At 42.8% G+C, this 16,261-nt stretch overlaps 1 protein-coding gene across 1 annotated transcript in view; it reads right to left on the reverse strand.

Moving 5' to 3' along the window:
• The window catches only part of LOC132816237 (tetratricopeptide repeat protein 21B-like), a 123,886-nt gene that overhangs the window by 48,840 nt on the left and 58,785 nt on the right, over positions 1 to 16,261 (reverse strand). Inside the window, exons 14-17 of the mRNA XM_060825733.1 lie at positions 15,620 to 15,841; positions 14,333 to 14,571; positions 11,116 to 11,188; positions 4,537 to 4,647 (exon numbers count right to left, since the gene is read on the reverse strand). Coding sequence (XP_060681716.1) covers positions 4,537 to 4,647; positions 11,116 to 11,188; positions 14,333 to 14,571; positions 15,620 to 15,841 — 645 coding nt within the window. The remainder of the gene's footprint in view (positions 1 to 4,536; positions 4,648 to 11,115; positions 11,189 to 14,332; positions 14,572 to 15,619; positions 15,842 to 16,261) is intronic.

Raw genomic sequence — 16,261 nt, forward strand, 5'->3', positions numbered from 1 at the left:
ATCAAAACTGCTGAACTTGTCAAGCTGAAAGATGAAAGCAAATGCTATTGAAAGGGACAACAGAGATAATTCAGGCCAGTGGGATGGAAACGTGCTTTTATTTATGAATACTAGGACTTGGATCTGAGTACGAGGCAGCACAATGTTCCAAAGTCATTGAAATAGATAATTCCTAAAAATAATGTTAGATCACTGGAGAAAGCAAAAGAAATACAATAATACAAATAATGGTTTGAAAGAATATATAACTGGACCATTCCTTTTCAAAATAAAGAAAAGAGAAGTGCAGCACAGGAACAGGCCCTTCGGCCCTCTGAGCCCGTGCCAAACATCATTCCCCACCTAAACTAAAAAACAAACCTTCTGCTTTCATTCAGTCTGTATCCCTCTAAACCCTCCCTGTTCATGTAACCATCCAGATGCCTTTTAAATGTCATCTATGTGCCTGCTTCCACCACCTCTTCTAGCTGAGTATTCCAGGTTTCTACCACTCTGCGTGAAAAACTTGTCTTGCACATCTCCCATAACCTTGCCTTCTCTCACCTTGAACCTGTGCTCCCTTGTAATTGAAACTTGAACTCTGGGGAAAAGCCTCTGACTATCCACCCTATTGATGCTTCTCATAATTTTGTAGACCTCTATCACATCTCTTCTCAGCCACCATCTTTCCAGCAAAAACAATCCTAATCTTTTTAACCTTTCCTCATGGACAAAGCCCTCGAGACAAGGCAACCTGGTAAACTTTCTCTGCACTCTGTCCAAGGCTTCCAAGTCCTTCTGGTAGTGTGGTGACCAAAACTGCACACAATATTCCAAATGGAGCCTAAGAAGGGTGTTATACCATTGCGACATGGTTTGCCAACTCTTGTGCTCCATACCCCAACCGATGAAGGCAAGATGTCATATGCCTTCTTAATCAACTTTGCCAGTTGTGCTGCCACCTTTAGGAACTGTGGCTCTGCACATCCAGATCCATCTGTATGTTAATGTTCCTAAGGGTTCTGCCATTTACAGTATAATTCACATCTAAATTTGATCCTCCAAAATGCATCATCAACTCGCTTTTTGGATTGAATTCTAATAAAAAAAATGGGTGATGTGGCCTATCATTATAGTGAATCACTATCATCCAATGAGACAGTATGTAAAGGCTGAACATATCAGAGGTCTCCACTAGCTGCGTGTAGGAGAAAATTGAAACAAATGTGGATAAGAAGAATCCAAATGAGTGTCCTGATTCTGCAATCAATGGAAGGGTCAGCTCAGGTGCTTTAATGAATAGGTGGTGTTGTTATGGGTGACACAGTGGCTCAGTGGATAGTACTGCTTCCCCACAGTGCCAGGGACCCCGGTTTGATTCCACCTTTGAGTAACATGTTCTCCCCCCCCCCCGGCTTTCTATATTTCCTCCTACAGTCCAAAGATGTGCAAGATAGCAGGGTAGGTGGATTGGCCATGCTAAATTGCCCATAGTGCCCAGAGGCATGCAGGCTAGGTCGGTTAGCCATGGAAAATGTAGAGTTAGAGAAATAGGCCAGGGGTATAGGTCTGGGTAGGATGCTCTTTGGAGGGTCAGTGTGGACTCAATGGGCCAAATGGCCTGCTTCCACAGTGTAGGGATTCTATGATCTTAGCTGATATTGTTACCAGACAAATCAAATCCCAGACTGAAATATGGCATGTTAAATCATGTTTTGTTTGATTTTTCAGAAGTAATCTCTCACCTACTTTTAAAAAAATCCACTCATAGGATATGGACATCACCGAGTGCTGAGCAGTTATTGCCCTAGTTGGCCTTGAGAAGGTGGAGGTGAACTGCCTTCTTAAACCATTCCATGTATATGTGCTGTATTTAGACCCATGATGCCATTAGGGAGGTAATTCCAGGATTGTAATCCAATGATAGGGAAGGAACAGCAATATATTTCCAAGTCAGGATGGAGAGTGGCTTGGAATTTGCAGGTGGTGGTGTCCCCACCTATCTGTTGCCCTACCCTTCTAGATAGGAGTGGTCGTGGGTTTGGTAGGTGGTGTCCAAGTAGCCTTGGTGAATTGCTACAGTGCATCCGATAGATGGTAAAACACTGCTGCTGGCTTGGTGGTGGAGAAAGTAGAGGTTTGTGCATTTGGTGCCAATAAAGAGGGCTGCTTTGCCTGGATGGTGTCAGCCTCTTGCGTGTTGTTGGAGCTGCACCCATTCAGACAAGTATTCCATCACATTCCTGACTTATGTCTTGTAGATGGTGGGCAGGTTTTAGGGAGTTTGAAGGTGAGTTATACACTACACTTCGCCTCTGACCTGCACTCATAGCCATTGTATTTATATGGCTTGTAAATCTTTTCTGAATCCTTCCAAGTTTCACAACATCCTTGCAATAGGAGGGAGACACGAATTGCACATAATATTCCAAAAGTGGGCTAATCAATGTGCTGTACAGCTGCAACATGACCTCCCAATTCCTGTACTCAATGCTCTGTCTAACAAAGAAAAGCAGACTAAATGCCTTCTTCACTACCCTATCTACCTGTGACTCCACTTTCAATGAACTATGAACCTACACTCCAAGGTCTCTTTGTTCAGCAACACTCCCCAGAATCTTACCATTCCAAGCTTTTGGAGCACTGCTCTTCCATTAGATGAAGTCCATTTCTTGACTCTTCATATAACTGAACTTAAATTTTCTCAGCTTTCAAATAAGCCCTGCAATGTTTCGACCAAAAACATTTGGCATGGAACTTTTACTAAACTTCTTACACTAAGCTAACCCGTTTTTAACAAATTTAAACTATCGCCTTCCTTTCTGAAGAACATCTGCTTTTCACACCTAACTATGGCTGGTGTGCAAAACTGTCCAAACCGAAACTAGAAAAAAAAACTTTTATCCAAGTTAGGGGTTTTTCCTTAATTAAAAAAACTGAATTTCTGACCTTTCTAACCGGAACACAATGCACAATTGTTTTCTGTTAACTTTATTGGTATATTACTTTTCTTTAATCTTTTAAGTTGGTAATTTTCCTGTCATCATTTCAAATGCATACCTGTCTTATATCTATAAGCATGGACATAAATAAATGATAAATAAAAACCTTTTGAGGGAATCTTCAATCTGTTCCCTTGTAGTTTGTGAATCAAAAGTTACTTCAAGTGGAATGAGTGTTTTAGAAAAGATAATAGACTTACAGTGTCTTATGTGCAGGGATAATTTCCTTCAGGGATATCCAGACAAATACTATTCACCTTTAATTAAATCTCTGGATGGTACACTTTCAACCTTTAGTATGCATTACTTTCAAATATATATCCAGCTCTTTTTTTGAAACCTCCTATGGAGTCTGCAGCCCCCACTCTCCAAGGCAGTACATTCCAAATTCCAAAGTAAAGACGCCTTGCTCTCTTGCTGGCAATCTTAAAATTGCGATCCCTAATTACTGACAGACCAACTGATGGAAACGAATATCCTCCTTTACTCTGTCAAAATTGTTCACAATTTTGAGTACCTCAGTAAGGCCATTTCTTAATTATCTCTGCTCCAAGGAGAATAAGGCCAATTTCTCTAATCTTTCCATGAATCTAGATTAGATTGGATTATTTACTATGTCCACACTGACCCTCTGAAGAACAACCCACTCAGACTCACTCCCCTGCATTTACCCCTTCACCTAACACTACAGGCAATTTAGCATGGCCAATTCACCTAACCTGCACATTTTTGGCCTGTGGGAGGAAACCAGAGCATCCAGAGGAAACCCACACAGACACAGGGAGAATGTCCAAACTCCACACAGACAGTTGCCTGAGGCAGGAATTGAACCCAGGTCTCTGGCACTGTGAGGTAGCAGTGCTAACCACTGAGCCACTGTGCCGCCACTAACATCCCCACTCCTGGTATCATTCTAGGAATCACCTTTGCACTCTCTCCAATGTTTTAACATCCTTCCTTAAATAAGGTGCTCAGAACAGAACAGAACACAATTTTTCAAATGGTACTCTAACCAAGATTTAAAGAGATGTAGCATCACTTCCTTGTTTTTATACTCTACAGCTCTCTTTAGAAACCCAAGGATCCTAAAAGCCTTTTAACTGTTTCAACTTGCTGGGCCATCTTCAGGGAATCATTTACTTGAATCCAGAGGTCCGTCTGCTCCTGCATCATTGAGCCTGTACTGTGTCTCCATACTTCTACCAAAATGCACTAGCTCACATTTCTCTGCATTGACATTCATCTGCCAGATGTCTGCCCATTTGGCCAACTTCTCTCATGTAATTTCATGTGTAAGAGTTAATGCACTTGATGAGCTTCTTGTCTGACAGTTTGGCAAAATATAATGTTTCTTACGGATTTGAAAGAAAATGTTTAGTCATGTGTGGGAACAGACAGATGTACCCAATAATTCACAAACAATGCAACAAGGATGCAGGTTTGCATTAATTTATTTAAAAGTACTACAAAGTCTTTAAAATGATCATGACTAATATCAAGCAATACTGAGGAACATAAAGCCAATTACATATATCAAAATGTGGGTTCCCCATACCTTGGTGTAATGATGAGTTTTAACTAATGCTTGACCTATCTTTCTCACCAAATGCCCATCGTGAGGGTTTTTCTTCAGGACCTGTTCATATACCTCTATTGCTTTCTCTGGCTAAAATAAATTAGAAGCAGTCAGTCTGATTAAAATAGAAACAAGAAAAATAGGAAGCACAGATATAGCAATTTAAACACGCAACAGCACCAGAAGAGTTTCATAGAGGGGTAAATAGGCCTTATTTTCAAAAAAATTAAATACTTCTGGAAGGGAACCAAATACTCAAAGGTAGAAGGCAGAGGGTGGTGGTGGAGGGTTGTTTTTCAGACTGGAGGCCTGTGGCCAGTGGATTGCCACAAGGATCGGTGCTGGGCCCTCTACTTTTTGTCATTTACATAAATGATTTGGATGTGAGCATAAGAGGTATAGTTAATAAGTTTGCAGATGACACCAAAATTGGAGGTGTAGTGGACAGCAAAGAGGGTTACCTCATATTACAACAGGATCTGGACCAGATGGGCCAATGGGCTGAGAAGTGGCAGATGGAGTTTAATTCAGATAAATGCGAGGTTCTACATTTTGGAAAAGCAAATCTTAGCAGGACTTTTACACTTAATGGTAAGGTACTAGGAAGGGTTGCTGAACAAGGAAACCTTGGAGTGCAGGTTCATAGCTCCTTGAAAGTTGAGTTGCAGATAGATAGGATAGTGAAGAAGGCGTTTGGTACGCTTTCCTTTATTGGTCAGAGTATTGAGTACAGGAGTTGAGAGGTCTTGTTGCAGCTGTACAGGTCATTGGTTAGGCCACTTTTGGAATATTGCGTGCAATTCTCGTCTCCATCCTATCAGAAAGATGTTGTGAAACTTGAACGGGTTCAGAAAAGATTTACAAGGATTGGAGGTATTTGGATTGCCAGGGTTGGAGGATTTGATCTATAGGGAGAGGCTGAACAGGCTGGGACTGTTTTCCCTGGAGCATCAGAGGATGAGTGGTGACTTTATAGAGGTTTACAAAATTATGAGGGGCATGGATAGGATAAATAGACCAAGTCTTTTCCCTGGGGTCAGGGAGTCCAGAACTAGAGGTCATAGGTTTAGGGTGAGAGGGGAAAGATATAAAGAGACCTAAGGGTCAACGTTTTCACGCAGAGGGTGGTATGTGTATGGAATGAGCTACCAGAGGATGTGATGGAGGTTGGTACAATTGCAACATTTAAGAGGTATTTGGATGGGTATATGAATAGGAAGGGTTTGGAGGGATATGGGCCATGTGCTGGCAGGTGGGAGTAGATTGGGTTGGGATATCTGGTTGGCATGGACAGGTTGGACTGAAGGGTCTGTTTCCATGCTGTACATCTCTATGAATCTATGAATCTACTTGGGTGAAAGTGAAGAGAGCTCAAGGACTTAACTTTCAACCATTGTCAGGGCATAGAATTTTATATTACTGGCTTTTGCCTTTCCCTTTCATGGAATGTGGGCATTGCTGGTAAGGAGAAAGTGAGAACTGCAGCTGCTGGAGATCAGAGTCGAAAGTGTGTTGCTGGAAAAGCACAGCACATCAGACAGAATCCGAGGGGAATTAACATTTTGGGCATAAGCCCTTCATCAGGACTGAGGCTTGTGGGTTGGGGCTGAGAGATAAAGGGGAGGGGGGTGGGGCTGGGGTACGGTAGCTGGGAAAGTGATAGGTAGATGAAGGTGAGGGAGAAGGTGATTGGTCAGAGGGGGCAATGATGGACGGGTCCGAGGGGCTGTGCCGAGTTGGAGGCTTGGGCCTGGGATAATGTGAGAGGAGGGAAAATGAGGAAGCTGTTGAAATCCACGTTTATTCTATGTGGTTGCAGGGTTCCAAAGTGGAATATGAGATGTTCCTCCTCCAGGCGTCAGGTGGTAACAGCTTGGCGGTAGAGGAGGCCCAGGACTTGCATGTTCTTGATGAAGTGGGAGGGGGAGTTGAAGTGTTCAGCAACGAGGAGCTGGGGTTTGTGGGTGCGGATGTCCCGGAGATGTTCTCTGATGGGTGCGGGTGTCCCTCTGACCTATCACCTTCTCCCTCACCTTCATCCACCTATCGCTTTCCCAGCTACTTACCCCCCAATCCCAAGCCCCTCCCATTTATCTCTCAGCCCCGACCCACAAGCCTCATTGCTGGTAAGGCTTGCATTTGTGACCCATCCTTAACTGTCCTTGATCTGAGTGGCTTGATAGGACATGTCAGAGTGCAACCAAGAGTCAAGCACATTGTGGAGTGTCTGGAGTCACACGCAGATGAGCCCAGGTAAAGATGGCTGATTTCCATATCTTAACCATTTTTATAGCAGTTGTTAACAGTTGTCATAGTCACCTTTACTGACACTAGCTTTCAATTTCAGATTCATGAACTGAATTGAAGTTCCACCAGCTGCTGTGATGGAACTTGAACCCCAGTCCCCATTGCATTTGTTTGGGACTCTGGATTTCCTCGGTCCAGCGACACTATCATTACACCACTGTCTACCCCAATCTGTACCAGTTCTCCAATTCCGTCCCAATGAAGGTAATTTTTTTATCCCCAGAGGAGGATTGAGGCTATCACCGTAGCTATCCAACATGTAAGTCAGTAGCCAATTATAGGACCATAAGATATATGAACAGATGTAGGCCATTCAGCCCATTGAGTCTGTACTGCCACTCAATGAGATCATGGCTGCTCTGATAATTCTCAACTCCACTTTTCTACCTTTTCCCATAACCCTTGATTCCCTTGCTGTCTATCTCAGCCTTGAATATTCTTACTGCATATACTTGAGTAATAGTCAAATTTTTTGACTACTTGTTAAGGTTAAATTTATGGGGCCAACAATTACATGAATATAATTTTTGAGGGCCTGAAATTCATGCCTATCAAAACTCATACGGTATCATTAGCAGAAGCCCAAATGATCTCTAAGCGAATAAAGAAAAACAAATGAATTATGGTGATGCTAAAAACCCAGAGCTGAACCCTACAGCCAGTGGACTGGGAGACCAGAAGCAGAGCGGAATGTGACGGCCGGCACACTGACTCATAAATGTTGATCTGCTATCTTGAAGAACCAGGGTCAACGTTTACATGAGTTATATGGAAAATTCCAGGTTATTTGGCCAAAACTTGGGGTTGACCTTTACATGAGGTCGACTATTACTTGAGTATACACAGTAATCTCCCAACCTCAGCGGTTCTCTGTGGTAAAGAATTCCACAGATTCGCAACCCTCTGGCACAAATAATTCATCCTCATCTCTGTCTTAAATGTGCATAGCCTTATTCTGAGATTATGCTGTCTGATCTTAGACTCCCTGACAAGGAAGAAACAATCTTTCTACATCTGCCCTGTCGGGTCCTCTAAGAATCTCGTAGGTTTCAATAAGACTTTCATTCTTCTAAATTCCATTGAGTACAGGCCCAATCTACTCAACTTCTCCTCATAAGATAGAACCTCCAAACCTGCTATTAGCCCAATGAACCTTCTCTGGACTTCCTCCAACACCAGTGTGTCTTTCCTTAAATAAGGAGACAGAAACTGTTCACAGTATTCAACTGCAATATGATTAGTGACTTTTAGAGTTTTAGCAATACTTCCCTACATTTATAATCCTTTCCTTGGAAATAAATGCCAACATTCCTTTTTGCCTTCCCTCTTATACACTTAATTTTGATGTTAGCTTTTTTGGGATTCATGCATGAGGACTCCCAAATCCCTCAGCGCTGTAGCTTTCTACAATCTTTCTCCATCTAATTAAGTCAGCTTCTCTATTCTTCCTGCCAAAGTGAATAATGTTACACTTTCCCGCATTATATTCCATCTGCCAAAATTTTTCCCATTTACTTAATCTGTCTCGATCCCTCCACAGACACTATGTGTTGTCCTCACCATTTGCCTTCCTATCTATTTTTGTGTCATCTGCAAACTTGGCTACAGTACATTCACTTTCCTCATCAATTGTCGCAATTCAGGATTGAAGTTAAGTTTGACAGAGGGTGACCAGAATGTCCCAAGTTCTTGGGGATGGCAGTGGGACAGCCTGCAGGTGAACTTCCCAGTGGCAGAATGCAGGGTCAGGATTCTGTCCATGCTTAGAGGCCTTCGCTGATGCAACAGTAGCTGAGCACCCACAGGCAGCCCTGCAAATGGATCCTTCACCATTCCGTGCCCCTTGGACACCTTTGCCATCACTTGCCCTCATCCACAAATGACATTCCACAGAAACTTAGAAAATAGGAGCAGGAATAGGACATTGTGCCCTTCCAGCCTGTTCTGCCTTTCATTATGATCATGGTGAATCATCCAACTCAGTGACTTATTCCTGTCTTTCCCTCTCTATCAGAGAGTCATGGAGATGTATAGCATGGAAACAGACCCTTCGGTCTAATTTGTCCATGGCAATCAGATATCCCAACCCAATCCCTTCCTATTCATGTACCCATTCAAATGTCTCTTAAGTGTTGTAATTGTACCAGCCTCCACCACTTCCTCTGGCAGCTTATTCCATACACTACCCTCTGCATGAAAACGTTGCCCCGCAGGTCTCTTTTATATCTTTCCCCTCTCACCCTAAACCTATGCCCTCTAGTTCTGGACTCCCCACCCCATCCTGTCCATGCCCCTCATGATTTTATAAACCTCTATAAGGTCACCCCTCAGCCTCCGAAGCTCCAGGGAAAACAGCCCCTTTACATCCAAGTGCTAGATCCAAATCCTTCCTGAACTCATGTAATGTTTTGGCCTCAACCAATTTCTGTGGTAATGAGTTCCACAGGCTCACTATGTTGTGGGTGAAGACATTTCTCCTCTTCTTAATCCCAAATAGTTCATGTCATATCCTTAACTATACCTACCCATCATCAAGGACATCCTCCCTGCGGCTACCCTGTCTAATCCTGTTAGAATTTTATTGGTTTCTATGAGATTCCCCCTCACTTCTGAACTCCAGTGAATACAGTCCTAATTGGTTCAACCTCTCCTCATATGTCAGTCCCACCATTCCAGGAATCAGTCCAGTAAACCTTTGCAGCACTCCCTCTATAGCCAGAACATCCTTCCTCAGATAAGGAGACCAAAATTGCAACAATATTTCAGGTGTGGTCTCACCAAAGTCAGGTATAATTGCAACAAGCTGAAAATGTGTTGCTGGTTAAAGCACAGCAGGTTAGGCAGCATCCAAGGAATAGAAAATTCGACGTTTCGGGCATAAGCCCTTCATCAGGCTTAATTGCAACAAGACATCCCTGCTCCTGGACTCCTCTCGCTATGAAGACCAACATAGCACTTACCTTCTTTGACTATTGATGACCATTTTCCTGCCCTTTCCCAGAACCCTAAATTCCCCTACTGTTCCAGAATCAATCTATCTCAACCTTGTACATACACAAGGGCTCTGGCCTTTGTTTGTAGCAAGGAGTTCCAAAGACTCTCAGCCTTCTGAGAGAAGAAATTCCAGCTTATCTCAGTGTTAAATTGTGTACACCTTTATTCTGAGACTGTGGTCACTAGTCCTAGAAACCCCTGTGAGGGAAACATCCTCTCAACATTCATCCTGTGAAGCCCCGTAAGAATCCTATGTGTTTCATCGCTCATTCTTCTAAACTCCAGTGAGTAGACTCACAATCTATTTGAACGTGGCTTATAAGACAATCTTTCCATACCAGGAAACAGCCTTGTGAACATGGGTACAAAGAAAGAGCATTATAATAAGCCTTTACAGAAAAACAAGCTTGTTCAGAGGTAATTGGAGCATTGTGTCCAACCTTGAAAACCACTATTTACAACAATGTGAAGCCTTTACAGAGGGTGCAGAAAAGGTGAATGAGAATAAATCCATAGATGAGGGAGAACAGTTGCATGAATAGATTGGAGATGACGACATACTCCTGACCGAAGAGAAGGCTAAGACTGAATTCGTGGAGATGCTCACTTACTTGCTGCAAGGTTATCAGAGGTTGCCTGGGAATGTGGAACAAATAGATCAACCCATAATCTTACTGGATGGTGAAGAAGGCTAGAGAGTCTGAATGGCGCATTCCCAATTCAGATTCAAATAATGGCAGCTGGTGGAATTTAAGTTTAATTAATACATCTGGAATATAAAGCTAGTAATGTGACCATGAAATTTTCATCAAATGTCTCCCAGAAGTTACTAAGGAGGTAAAAACAATGACTGCAGATGATGGAAACCAGATTCTGGATTAGTGGTGCTGGAAGAGCACAGCAGTTCAGGCAGCATCCAAAGTGCAGCAAAATCGAATTTCCTGAAATGTCGATTTTGCTGCACTTTGGATGCTGCCTGAACTGCTGTGCTCTTCCAGCACCACTAATCCAGATCCCCGAAGTTACTCCTCACTGAACCAGTAACAGCTATTACACTTTAAACAACTGTATTCGCCGCTGAAGCCACTACCTGTACTGGGTTCCAACTGATCTGAATCAGTTATCCCTTAGCAAATGCCTGAACTACCAAGTCTCCCATTCCCCTGGATTCAAATGAGGATGTAAAATTACTTTTAATTAGGGAGGATCTAGTCTGATAAAACCTATTAGGTACACGTTATGACCGTTCTGACTTACCTCCTGGACAGCTATATACGCATCACCAAGAAGAAGGCTTATCTGTGTATTCGGGAACTGTTCATGCAAGTCTCTGTAAAACAGAAAATATGACAGTGTGCTGCAGAAGTCATGCTTCACATTGGTACGACCCACTGGGAGAGCACACTGTAAATCATGTCCCACTATTCCTGATGTCTTACCAAATCTTAAAGGTTTTTTAAAGGTACACACAATTACTTGACTTTTAGACCAAAGTTGATGGAAAGCATGAATCAAGTGATTAGACTGTAGCTACAAGTAAATAGATATAAATCATTGGCATGTCTCAATTCAAAAGTGACAAGTCATAACAACTACTGCAGGAAAGGTAACTAGTTTAGTTCATGTTTAAATTGAGTCTTTCTCCACAAAGAACAGTTGTTTAAAGTGTAATAGCTGTTACTGGTTCAGTGAGGAGTAACTTCGGGGATCTGGATTAGTGGTGCTGGAAGAGCACAGCAGTTCAGGCAGTTTCTGCTGGGGAGAACAAATTGTGATTCTCTCTCTCTCTCTCTCTCTCTCCCTCAGTGTTTCTGTAAGTTGCAACCTACTCAGTTAGCTGCGATACAATCGGCTTCATTTGTAAACTACTTCATAGTTCCGGATGGTCTCAGCATTACAGGAGCCTACGGCCACAGAAACAAATTTCACAATTTCCTGCTGTGAAATTATGCAGTACAAAGATTTTAAAGATGCAAAGAGTAAAAAGACAGTGGAGTGGGGGACACCGCTGTCCTTAAAGAAAATGACATGCAATCTCAAAAATGCCTTTCACTATTAACATGTAATAGATAACAACAACAAAATAAGGCTTACATCCATTCATGCTTCTTCCCCTCTTTATGCCAATTTGCACAGTCTTAGAATTTCCTAAATTTCAACCTATTCTAACATTTCCAATTTGGAATTATATATAGTATATCCATGATAATATTATCGTTCCATTAATATGAACAAATTTTACATTAAATGATTAAAATGAAAGATTCCATCGTCAAATAATTCGCATTCCAATTTTTAAACTTTTCAATGAAGCTTAGTGAACTATGATCAATGTAAATGAGCATTTACAACCTCAATTAATGAATATCGATTATCTGAATTTTGGATTATCCGAAAAGATCTCATGGTCCTGATACTTGGGTAATCTGTGTTATCCGAACTTTCGATTATCCGAACAAAATACTTCCTGCCCGTGTTGTTCAGGTAATCGAGGTTGCCCTGTATTTGTTTCCATGTTGGGTATCGACTTCAAAGTGCTGAAGAGTTAACAACAATCCCAAAGTTTCTTTTTCTATGTACAGTATTTCTTATGATACTGGTTTAGTTTCTCAGAGAGAATCACACTGGAGTCTCCAGTAACAAGGCAGCATCTATACCCAAATCACTAGCATCAACTACCATTGTGAAAGGGCTGGAAAAATCAGCGGCGGCCAATACTAGTTTATTTGTGAAGACTGCTTTTGGATTCCCAAAGGCTGCTTGTCATTCTACGACCATACCACTTTTGATATTTGTTAAAGATACAGCTACCTTACCAAACTTATGCACAAATTTACACATTCCTAAAATCTCAGTTTTTCATTTAGTTTTAGCAACATGATATTCTATTAAAACCTTCACTTTCAGTGTACTTGGAAACATTTGTCCTTGTTCTAACTGCATGCACCAAGTAACTCAATCTTGCTTTTGCAAATTCACCTTTTGCTAAATTTATTACAACATTTATCAGCAATCATAATTGTTAAAAACAGATCTTTGAATTATCTTTCATGCTCTTTCCAAGTGTTACTATAAACTACAATATCATCTATATACATTACACAGTAATGCACTCCAGCCATATCTTAATACATAAGTCTCTGGAATGTGGCTGAGACATTCTTTAACCTGAAGATACCACCCTACATTGATATAACTCAATCTGGCGTAACCAATGTTCCCTTTAATTTTTCTTCCCTCTGAGGTCCATGTATGGGGCTTCCCATTAGCTGCATGAGAAATGTTCGTATTACTGGAACTCCCTGCTGAGCAGCATTGTGGGTCTACCTGCAGCACATAGATTGCAGTGGTTCAAGAAGGGCAACTCACCACCACCTTCTCTAGATTCAGGCAATCAATGCTGACTCAGGCAATAACTACATCAAATGAGTGGGAAAAAAAGGAGCAGGATTGTTATTCAAATTGTCATCCGCTCCCACCGCCACATCACACCCATCCACGAAGCTTATCTTCTTCTTTGCCAATTGGGCCCTGACCAAGAACCCCATGCTTACTGTGCCCCTCCCCTACTGTACTGGAAAGCAATTCTTCCTAAGAATCTACTCCCCCCACCGTTTCCTACATCTGCTAATATAGAAACAAGGATTTAACCTGCCCCTTCAGCTGCATCCTCAGGCAGAGTTTTCTGACTTGACAGGGAACCAAGCTTTTAATTAAGATGGCTTCCAGGTAGTAGATACTTTTGAAGAAACAAATCATAGAATCCCTATAGTGTGACAGCAGGCCATTCAGCTATCAAGTCCACACTGACCCTCCAAAAGACATCCCTCACCCAGACCCACCTCATTACCCTACATTTCCCATGGCTAATCCACCTAGCTTACACATCCCTGTGAAACTATGGGCAATTTAACATGTTCGAGTAAAAAGTGAGGTCTGCAGATGCTGGAGATCAGAGCTGAAAATGTGTTGCTGGTTAAAGCACAGCAGGTCAGGCAGCATCCAAGGAACAGGAAATTCGACGTTTCGGGCCAGAGCCCTTCATCTGGCCCGAAATGTCGAATTTCCTGTTCCTTGGATGCTGCCTAACCTGCTGTGCTTTAACCAGCAACACATTTTCAGCAATTTAACATGGCCAATCCACCTCACCTGTACATCTTTGGACAATGGGAGAAAACCAGAGCCTCAGGACACACAGCGAATGTGCAAACTCCACACAGACAATCACCAGAGGAATCAAACCTGGGTCCCTAACGCTGCAGGGCAGTGCTAACCATTGAGCCACCATGCTGTCCATAGAAAGGCAAGTGCTGTAGAGTTACTGTACACAATATAAATCCATCCAAGCTGCTCCCTGCATTTATGCAACCTTCCATCTTTAATATCTTGGCCTCTGTGTTCTCTTAAATTTTCAGCTTTTAGGTATCTTCCTCCTAACCCGAATCGTGGATAACTATAGCTATGTCATACATACTTGTAGCATCTGATATAGAGCTTTTGGTCCTTCTGTTTGTGCAGGTAGATCTCAGCCAGTTTCTTTTGGGCTTCGATGTAATATGGCTGCTCGGGAAGAATGCTCCTGAGCATGCTGAATGCTGTTTCTACATCATCCTGGCTCAGAGCCAAATCAACATTGGCGATGGTGATTCGAGTTTCTTCCGGCGTCCCAGCAAATTCATGGATTGCATCTTGCAACACCTTGGCAGCTTGGTGCTGCAAAGGAATAATTTCGATGGGTGATTAGTGCGAGTGAACAGGGACTGCTTTTGTAACAACCCACCAAGCCAGTGCTTCTCATCCCTGGTGAGAGTAACAAGAACAAAAATGTTGTGCTTATAGGTTCCCATTCATGTCGCACCCATAGGAACAGGAGTAGACCATTCTGCCCCGTGAGCCTATTAAGTTAGATTTTAGCTGGTCTGCTCTACAGCTCAGCTTAAAAAGAAATTACCTCAACTCCTCACGTCGTCCTTGTGCCATTCACTAGCAAGTTTTAATAAATTCAATGAATGATATGGAAAGGTAAATTGTAGAAATCCTCTACATCAGTGAGAACAAGTGTAAACTCGATGTCTTGCCAAACATCTAATCCAGGCCCATGAGGCCGACTGGACCTTCCAGTCACCACCCATTTTCATTCCCTTTCCGACATGACCATCCTTGGCCTCCTCCACTGCCACAGTGAATCAGACCGCAAATCAGAGGAACAATACCTCATCTTCTGCCTTGGCAGCCTAAAGCCAGGAGGACTCAACATTGAGTACTCCACTTTCAAATAACCTATATTCTCAGCCCCACCCCTTTCCTTCCCTTCCATTCAGCTACCAACCGGATTCATTCCTCCTATCAACCCACAAGGTCATACTCTCTACCTGTGTTCACCTATCTATACTTCACCACCCCACCCCCTTTATCTGCAGTTCCCCTTATACCCACCCCCAGTCCTAAAGAAGGGTTACACCTGAAACATTGACTTCTCCATCTCCTGATGCTGCCTGGCTTGCTGTGTTTCTCCAGCCTCCCGCTTGTCTACCCTGAATTCCAGCACAGAACATAGAAAAATACAGCGCAGTACAGGCCCTTTGGCCCTTGATGTTGCACCGATCCAAGCCCACCTAACCTACACTAGCCCACTATCCTCCATATGCATCTGCAGTCTTTTGTTTTGTCTCTCCACTGGAGGTAAAACAACTTTCAAAGTTGGGTGTAATTTTTTTCTCTGAAGATACTCCTATAAAGCACTTTGTGGGGAATGGAGTACCTGTTCACCATTTAAGTGATGAGCATCTGCCAGTTCCAGATACACAGAGGCACGTTCACTCATGCTGATGTTGGCTGTTGCCCAGCTCCCTTTTCTGGTCTGGCCTCGTCTCACCCCCAGAAGGCCGATTGCCACTTTCAGCGTTGTTATGGCTTCTGTGACCTTGCCCATCTGCTTCAAGGCTCTGGCTTTGATCAGGTGGTAGACAGGGTGATCTCTGACCTGCAAGGTTGAGCAAAAGTGTAACTTGCACTTCTACCGTCTTTGACACTGGCTGAACAACATTGCATTTCAACTGAAGAAATTCCTTGGCCCCATTGCAGAAAACAAGAAGAATGCATGTAATAATGCAGACTTCGCAGAACAGGAACAGGTCATTCCATCTACACTGCCAAGTACATTTCAAACTGTCTTGTCCAAGCCCCCTTGCTCACTGAATGAAACCCTCAGTCACCCATCTCCGCGTCTGGATGTGATCACAGCCATTTCCAGCTCCATTTTCCCCTTGTTATTTGCAACACAATGAAAGGAAATAGTGATTGCTTCTTACGCAGAGAGTCTCAGGGAGTCTTTTAACTTTGGAAACCCCCCAAACGTACGCATTCCCTTCTTGGTAGCTCCCCAATCCTCCCTTACCACCCC

This window comes from Hemiscyllium ocellatum, chromosome 5 (assembly GCF_020745735.1).
Source record: "Hemiscyllium ocellatum isolate sHemOce1 chromosome 5, sHemOce1.pat.X.cur, whole genome shotgun sequence".
NCBI classification, from domain to species: Eukaryota; Metazoa; Chordata; class Chondrichthyes; order Orectolobiformes; family Hemiscylliidae; genus Hemiscyllium; species Hemiscyllium ocellatum.